We start from the raw sequence: 9,181 nt of genomic DNA, 5'->3' as shown, positions 1-9,181 counted from the left end.
AAATAGTAATATCTACATATATTCTCGCTTTTCACAGTTCACTTTGTAAAATTTTACTGAATATATTGTTATTTATAATCTAAAAACTAAAATTTTCAGTACATTTTCCGCTCTTCACAACTCACTTGTGAAATTTCACGCGGTATGAAGTTTGTTTAATATTTCAAAACTTAGAATTAACGCTCTTTGATTGAAAATTAGTCAATTAGATTGAAAAAACTAGGTGACTGATAGTTTAAGTACGTATTTTCACCGGACACTGAACCTTCAGTTTACTCATTCTCCTGCCAAACCCAAAACAAAGGGTTTAAGCTTTCCCCCCCCAAAAAGCCCTAGTCTTCACTCTTCACTCTTCAATTCGCCAAGAAAAGGTTGCAGTAGAAGCTGAAAAAGATGAGTTTCGCGGCGTGTAAGACAATGCATTGCCCCACCGGCATCGAGAATTGCGCCTCCGGCTTTATCACTCACTCAGCCGCCGATATCACCCCTCAAATTCAGACAGCCGACGTCGACTCCGATTGGCCAGCCACCAAGCCAATCGGCCCCGTGCCGAACCTTGTTGTTTCAGCTGGAAATGTGCTTGATGTTTACTTGATTAGGGTTGAACAAGCATCATCCAGGGATGCCGCCGAAGTAGTGAAACGTGGTGGCCTTATGGCCGGAATTTCTGCTGCTTCACTTGAGCTAGTTTGCACTTATAGGTATTTCAGTTTGAAATATCAAATCATACGAATTTCTTTTATTTGGATATTTTTACTGTTTCAAAAACTTGTCTTTTTCTTGTGTAACATGTGTAGGTTACATGGAAATATATATTCAATGGGTGTGATAACAGCAGGAGGAGCTGATGGTGGGAAAAGGAGGGATTCAATTATCTTATCTTTTGAAGATGCTAAAATGTCTGTTCTTGAGTTTGATGATGCTACTCATGGGCTTCGGACCAGGTAACCTGCAGCTAATGCATTTAAATGAGAGATTGAGCCAAAATAACAGAAAAGATGTGTAGTGGAGTAGTGGAGGTGCCAAAGCTGGCAGGCACCACAATTATTTAATGAAAAACACAAACGAGAAAAAAAGATGAAGTTATTGTTGACGTCTTGTCAAGGTGGTGAACTTTGTTAGCTTTAAGAACCTCCCATGTTATTCTGTTTTAGAAAACTCTGAGAGCTCCCCAATGTTCATGTCTATATGCATATCTGAATGGGCTCTTTAATAAAGATTCCAAGAGTCTGCAATTATTTATATGGCTACCTATAACATGAGTTCAATGTCATACTTGCTCTTATGTTTTTTTTTTGTGCTTTATAGTTGGAGAAATCATAACTTTATGAGATTCATCAAAATAGTAACTTTAAACGTCTACCCTATGAATTCTCAAACCATTCACTGAACATTAAGTATATTTGCCTTTTACTTCATGTTTCTTTACTATTTAAGCATGAAAATCTGAGAAACTACATTAGAATCTCCTTTTTCTTCCTTTGTTCCAGCTCAATGCACTTTTTCGAAGGTCCAGACTGGTTTCATTTAAAAAGAGGTCGAGAGTCATTTGACAAAGGTCCTATTATCAAGGTTGATCCGCAGGGGAGATGTGCTGGTGTCTTTGCTTTCGAACAGCAGATGATAGTCCTCAAGGCTGCTGAGGTTTTCTTTTGCTGTTTTTCCTCTCTTTTCCTTAGTTAACCTGAAGTTTAAATTGTGTAACGTTTTGAAGATGTATCTATCCCAATTAATCCTTTTGAAACCCTAACTGTTCTGGACTAATCATGCTCACACCATTTATTGGTGGATATTGCTGGCCAGCTTTCTTCCAATTATCTTATTCAAAAGTTACCATTATAGGCTTGCATGCACAACCATCTACTGAAATTTGAATCAAACTTACGTCATAATGTACTTTGACTGATTATTTTTTTGGGTTTCATAAAGGGATAGTATGAACAATATTATTTATGAGGTAGCTGATTAATCTTCACACACAATACTAACAAAGAACTGTTTTAATCAAGTCAAACAGAAACATATTTGGTGTAAGTTGCTCTGCTTTGTCAATGGTCTGTATATTCTTGATATATGCGGGGGATTTAATGGATGGTATTGTGTTTAGCATAGTCACCAAGGGGATGATGTAGTGGTTGAGGCGTATGAGTGACCATTTGGAGATCCCAAATTTGAATACATGTGCAATACTGGAATTTAGCCTATCTGCTCTAGTTTGGTGAGCAAGATTGCTTGGGACAAAAGCCAGGTATTTAATTGCAGGAGGGTAGAGGGGATGGCCCATTATCCAACGAGTTTCGGACCGTGCTCCATTGCCTACGGGGATTTCTAGGTTTAAAGATAAGATCACTTGGGAAACGTGTGGTAGTTTGTTTGACATGTTCCCAGTGGAATAATTTAGGGGCACAAAAGTTGGTACAAATTCACCAATACCAAATTATGAATATCATCTTTATCAAAAAAACATAATTATGAATATTATGTGAAAATGTTGCAAGGTTGTAGGAAATGTGTGGGTTCTTTTTGGGTGATTAAAAAGATCAAATCAATATGTATGAATTATTTCTCTTTCCATCGGTTGAACAATTTGCTTATATTTTCGAGTGATGTATTCTGATTTTAGGTCAACTCTAGCTTAGCTGGTGAGGACAGTGCTTTTAGTGCTGGAGGTGCCTCAGCTCGCATTGAATCATCATATATCATCACCTTACGAGATCTTGATGTTAGGCATGTCAAGGATTTCACATTTCTTCATGGTAGGTATACCCTAGCTGTTTCTTGTGTATTGTTTTTTATAATTAAATTTTTGCTTCCTCATTGATTCTTATTACTGTTCAGAGATTACTATGACAAAGTCGTGATTTTACTTGTATTACAAGAATAAAACTAAGGTTGAAAATTAGACAATGCTGGAGTTCTGTTTTCCACAATGTTTACACCTGATAAACTTTGTTATAACCTGTATAACTCTTATCAGACACCACGACTGGTCCAACATTTTTGTTCTCTTCTGTAGTAGAATGATATCTCTTGGCTGTGAAAATATACTTCGTTAGTGCCTCCAGAGCGTTGTCTAGTTGTAAGGGTGTAGCTTGTGATGTGCATGCCACAAGAGTCTCAACCCTACTGTGAACCATAAACATGGTATTTAAGTGGAAGAGGGTAGAGGGGTGGACCCAATATCCTCCAAATTTTGGATTGTGTGCCAGCTGGTCATCAGGGATTTCTTGGTTACAATATTTTTTTTGATTGTTGTTGTCACAATGGAAATTGATATTGTTGAACTCTATTTGACGAGAAAAAGATTAATTGACTTCTATTTTTTTTTCTTGACAAAAGGTAACAGGATTGACCTTCAGTTTCTTTCATAATCTTAATCTTTTCCTATCTAATTATTTTACTGGCCTAATGCATAGGCAGCCCCTAAACTTGGCAGGATATTTCAGTTAGAGACCTCAACTAAAGACTCGACCTATTAAATACCGGAATAATACTCAAATTGTTCCAATTGAACACATATTTTCTTATTCTAGACAACATAAAATGCATGAATGCAGCTCGCTGTGGCAAAAGCAACCAATAATACAAAAGCAGGTTAGCAAAGGGAAAAAAAGTCAAAATCTGAAAAGAAAAAAAAGAAAGAAAATGAGTTGAGTGAATGAAGCTCCGGTGCTCTCCCTTTCTGACAAAGTCACAAATCTGTTGAGTTAAAAGGAATGTTTAAAGATTTTTTTGACAGCTTAGACAGCAGCTACCAATGGTCGGATAAAACTCTGTTTAAATTCAGCCATTTTGAACCATGAGATGGTCTTCAAAACTCAAAAATCTTCTCTGTTGAAAAGTTGCTCGTTGGAAAAATTGGTACTTTCGGCTATTTTGGAAACCTGGAAGTGATGGAATCTACTACGTCAAATCTGCATACAACTACCAGAATAGGGAAAATGCCCAGTTGACCTGTGGCCACGGAAGTTCATCTGGAAGACCAAGGCCCCTCACAAAGTCTGCTGTTTTTCTTGGCTTGTAGCAAGAAAAGCATGTCTCACTCAGGAAAACTTCAATAAGGGGATTTAATCTATCTATGCTCTGGATGTCGCATGTGTGGTGAAGCCAGAGAAAATAGTAGTTGTACATTTCTACCTCGACCTAACTCCTCTAGATGGACAATCGTGGAAACTTTTTTTGAACTTGGTAGGACAAAAAGATGGTCTATGCTAGCAACAAGCTGTGATTTATTGAAGTGCTGGAACTATAATGGTAGTGCAGTGTGACAAAAGAAGTGGTGGAAACTTGTCCCAACTCTTATACGGTGGACAATTTGGAAGGAGAGGTGATATAGAATTTTTAAAGACAAAAGCAGTTCTGTGCAGAGAGTCAAGATGAATGGTATTTTTTTGTTTCATTTTTGGTGGAAAGAAACTATGTAGAGAGGTTCAAAATTCAGCGGAGACAAAAAAAAGTAGGTGATTCTTCCGATATGTTCTAGCCTTGGTGGACATAGTTACCTTGTACCTGGTGGGAGATGACAAATATCCTGTTGAATTAGTTGAGGTGCGGACACCATAGTCATAAAAAAAACTATGTAGAGGAGACTGAATCAGTAGTTGTCATCATAAGTTCCTTCTGAAAGGGTAGTCTTAAGCAAGCTTGGGTTTCTGTAATTGTAAGAAGCACTTTTATGGTGCATATCTAGTATGTATTTATATACACAGTGTCACACACACGTTACCAGTTTCAAAAAAATGCAACTCAAGCTCTTCCATTTGGTAACCCACCCACAAAACTTAATGTGTTTTTACCATGGAACTTTTTGAATCTTGAAAATCCTTTTTCTCAGCAAGCTTCGATCGGATGATATGTCCATTCCTGTCCTGCCGAGAAATCACCTATTAGCCATCTTCTTTCGTACTCTCTTAACAACCCTCACCCATACAGGAAAATCATGTCTGTCCCAGCATGTATCTGGTGGACAATCTGGAGAGAGAGAAACAATAGATGTTTTGAGAGCAAAAGTTGTGATCTTCAGAAGATCAAATTGAACCGTATCAAGCTTTTTTGTTTCTGGTGCAAACAGATGTACCTAGAGGACACTGAGTCAATTATTGAGATTCTTGGCTCTATTTAGATTTTAGATTCAGATATCCTGTTTTGTTGATGAGTTGTAATTATGGTTTTTAGTACAACCTACTTAGAATAGGAATAGGTATAGAAATAGTATATAGAATCCTACTTGGAAAAGGATTATAATGTAGTGTCCTAGTTAGAAAATGAGTCTAATGTAGATAGGGTCTCAATGTAATAATGTTGACGCACAATTCAATAATATTCTTCTCCTATATGTCTCACATCCACCATCTGCAGTAACCACTGTTGCCAGTTTGAAGTTTGACATGTGCCTTTATGCAGGTTATATTGAGCCTGTCATGGTTATCCTTCATGAAAGGGAACTCACTTGGTCTGGGCGCGTTTCTTGGAAACACCATACTTGTATGGTCTCTGCCTTTAGTATTAGTACAACGTTGAAGCAGCATCCACTGATATGGTCAGCCACTGTAAGTTACAATGATCTTTGTTGCCAGCATTATTTATATATATTCTTATTAGCTTGAAGGAGAGAGAGAGAGAAGAGGCAACAAAGAAAGGAGATCACTCCAGTAAGAGCTATTTCTTGATGATGACTGTATCACAGTTCTTTCTATTTTGGGGTTTGGGTTTGGTGAGGGAAATAAGGTCAAGAATGCGGCTTAAGTTAAAAAGTTCTATCCCTTCCGTTTCATTGAGGTATCACTGTAATTACACTTGATGACAACCTTTAGCTGATTAACTCATATACTAATTCTGATCTTGTTTGTCTTCCTTCTTTATTGTGTTTTCTTTTTGTCAGTCAAATTACAATTACTTCCCTCAAAATATTTTCCTCATATCAACAATCTAATAGAAGAGCTTTTGAAGGTATAGAGATGGACTTTCTAAAATTGAGAAGTAGTCTCTTATCCCTAATTTCTTTTTGGTGCATCCATGGAGTACCAGTTTGTGTAGAAGATTGGTGAAGTTTGTAGAAAACCATTTTGTTTTGTAGTTTTCTACATTTTGGAATACCTTTGGTATATATGCACTTTTTTTCGCCCAAATGTTGATACAACTTATTACCTTGTCAAAAAACAAAAGAAAACAACCTAAACCCGGAGTAACTTTGTTGTTGCCACTGATAAGTCATTTCCTGTGGTGCAAATATTTCTCATCTTTTGTTTCCTGCAGTACAAAAGTAAACCACATTACTTAACAAAAGAACCAAGAATTTATTTTATTTTGATTTGTTTGCTTTTTTTTGTTAAGTCTGTTAAACAGTAATTTTGAGCTTAAGGTTCTATAGTGTGGAGCACAAGATGTTTCAAGCATGGCCTCGGTAATGAAAATGTGATTCCAACTTATCACGAGAGAGTTGATTTGGTGGACAGCGAGTACTAAAAGGCTGATGATTCAAATATATATCATGAAATTTCAAAAAAAATATTTGACGAGAATAATGCAAAAGTACTTTACCTCTTTAAAGGGGTCGTTTGTATGCGGGATAGGATAAGCTAGGATACCCCATGTGATTATTTTATCCCACCGTCTATACGGGATAGCAATCCCATCATTTTAGAAAAAAGGGGGGATACCATATGGGATTAGCTAATAGCTGAAACCAATCATGAGGTAAAGTTAATCCTAAATCCTATGCCGGAATTATCATCCTTATCCCATGTAAACCTACCAGAATTATGGCATTTTTTTTCTGCAACTTTAGAAAATGTACAACGGTGAACTTGCTGTTTCATTTTGCAGAGAGAACTTCAGCATGCTGTTGGTTTTATGACATCTTAGGCTGTGTTAAATGTTGTATGAGCTCTTTGTTCCTATTATCCGAATTGTTTTCCATTTTCCTTAAGTTTTTCCTCTCTCATGTTCTTCTTGCCTCTTCACAACCTGTGCTGAACTGTGTCACTAAGATGACATTTGTTTTAATTTCTCATTCCAAGATTTTGACATGCTCATTTCTGATAACTATCAATGTTTGCTTGAACCTTACTCCATTAATTATATATTTCCTACAGTAGACTTCATTTCCTTTTTTTTTTCCAGAATCTCCCTCATGATGCATATAAACTTCTTGCTGTGCCGTCTCCTATTGGTGGAGTACTTGTAATTGGTGCAAACACTATCCATTATCATAGCCAGGTCTGTTATCTTCATGACAAACTGCTTAATGCTTCATGATATTCTTACAACTTTTTGCTACTATGTTTTATGTGCTGACTTTGATCTGCCTATTTTGCAGTCATCTTCTTGTTCGTTGGCGTTGAACAATTTTGCCTTCTTTGGCGATAACAGGTTTCTTCCTGAGCTCTCAGTATCTCCGCCCTCTCCCTCTCTTTTTTTGCTTACAAAAATCATTCACCCAGGCTTTCACCCCCTGTTGTGTGTGTGTGTGTGTGTGGTCTGGGAGTTTGGCATAAACTTGTACCATGTTTATTAGTAGAATCGGTTACGAGTGGGAGGGGAACATAGGCCAAATACCTTGGTAACAAGGTGGCTTGATACAATCAATTTAAGAGTAAACTTACTATAGATGCTCCTTTCAGACACAATTCAATAATATTCTTCTCCAATACTTTCTCACACATATGTTGCACTCTAGAACATTTAATTGAACACTTTAAAGGCATGCCATTGTGAGAAAATAACATTAGTGAAGACGTATCTTAAGCCACCTCACTTTCTTCCTTATGAACAATGTGTGCTCCAACTCAATCCAAACGTGTTAACGACTCACCATCTAAATGGGTTAACATTATGCCATATCAATTCATACTCTTTTAGAGTTCAACAATATCTATAGTCACTTGTTTCTCCTTTACTGAAGAATCTCAATTTTTCATACTCTAACACCCTTTATAATCTCAACTCATAACAACATTTAAATATGGGGTGAAGGCATTACCTTTTGCCTTTTCAGTTCAAATTCTAGCTTAGCCCCTTTTTGTTTTTCTTTTTTCTCTTGCAATTCTAATTTTTTTTCCAAGGATTCTAATGTTTGGGCTAGCATAAGAATTATAATTACACCAAAATGCTGTTAAAAACTTACCTCGATGTTGGGAAAAAGTTTTGGGATAAAAGAATGAATTCCAAGTCGTGCTCTAGCCTGGGTTTTTTTTTTGAACAAAAATCCTGGTTCAACACCTATTTAGACTTTCCCAGGTGCACTGCTGCGTGCGCTATTGCACAGTTTTGGCAGTAAGCTACCTCTGAGGCACTCTCAAGTGTGCTATAGCGCAGTAAGTGCACAGGCTGGTTCCAACACACAATAATGTTTTTAACATACTCCAAAGTCTTTGATTCCCTTGTGTGGGCTATGGTTCTCATACACCTCCATGCTTCCTTTCTCACTTCATTAAAGCTATAATTAGCCTGAACAAGCGTTCAAAATTATGTGGTTTTACAAAGATTGCCAGAAACGATATAGGAAGACAACAATCCATGCTGTCAACCTATATACTTGCACTTCCAGGTATGGACATCTTGGAACATGGACAAAGCATAGGGTTCAACATTGGGTCAACCAAGAGCAAGGATTTGTAGGGATGGTTCTAACTTTGCTACATGTAAAGAACTGAATCTTAAGCTTAGCTTAGCTCTAAATGCTAGCTCATAAGGCAATGATTGTCTAAGATCATATGGGGAGAGACAATCATTGTATCCTTAACTAGTGTGGGACTCTTAACAGCTATAGGTCTTGAAAATGGTGGTTGTTTGCTTCACAAATCCTAATTCTCACAGGTAATCTATGGATTTGTCATATTTGAATTGATCTTCGAATTGTCAAATGAATTAGATTCTGAGATTCATTTTTATGTGTTTTGTCATCCAAACTGCCCATTTTGCAGCTTATGATATTTTCTATGTGCTTGCTGTTTCTGATTTACTACTTTCTTTTTACATTTAATTTGGTTTCATTTGTACTCCACTATAAGTGCTGTTCTTTGATGCCATTTTCATGCTCTTTACCTTTTCTTTAGTAATTGTGCGCAGATCCATTCCTTTGATTGCTCATTCAATGCAGTGTGTTGATTTGTTTAGTTCCTACAATGAGAATCGGTCCCAAACCTGTATCTAATTTTGTAATACGTCCTTACGATTACTT

At 36.9% G+C, this 9,181-nt stretch overlaps 1 protein-coding gene across 1 annotated transcript in view; it reads left to right on the top strand.

The window, feature by feature from the left end:
* The first annotated feature begins 260 nt into the window (after window positions 1-260).
* Window positions 261-9,181, top strand: part of LOC107014611 (cleavage and polyadenylation specificity factor subunit 1) — a 43,078-nt gene continuing 34,157 nt past the window's right edge. Inside the window, exons 1-7 of the mRNA XM_015214589.2 lie at window positions 261-701; window positions 798-944; window positions 1,491-1,644; window positions 2,624-2,756; window positions 5,404-5,549; window positions 7,123-7,218; window positions 7,319-7,371. Coding sequence (XP_015070075.1) covers window positions 394-701; window positions 798-944; window positions 1,491-1,644; window positions 2,624-2,756; window positions 5,404-5,549; window positions 7,123-7,218; window positions 7,319-7,371 — 1,037 coding nt within the window. The 5' untranslated portion in view covers window positions 261-393. The remainder of the gene's footprint in view (window positions 702-797; window positions 945-1,490; window positions 1,645-2,623; window positions 2,757-5,403; window positions 5,550-7,122; window positions 7,219-7,318; window positions 7,372-9,181) is intronic.

Source organism: Solanum pennellii, chromosome 3, assembly GCF_001406875.1.
Source record: "Solanum pennellii chromosome 3, SPENNV200".
Classification (NCBI taxonomy): domain Eukaryota; kingdom Viridiplantae; phylum Streptophyta; class Magnoliopsida; order Solanales; family Solanaceae; genus Solanum; species Solanum pennellii.
This window is presented reverse-complemented; position numbering and strand designations above follow the sequence as displayed.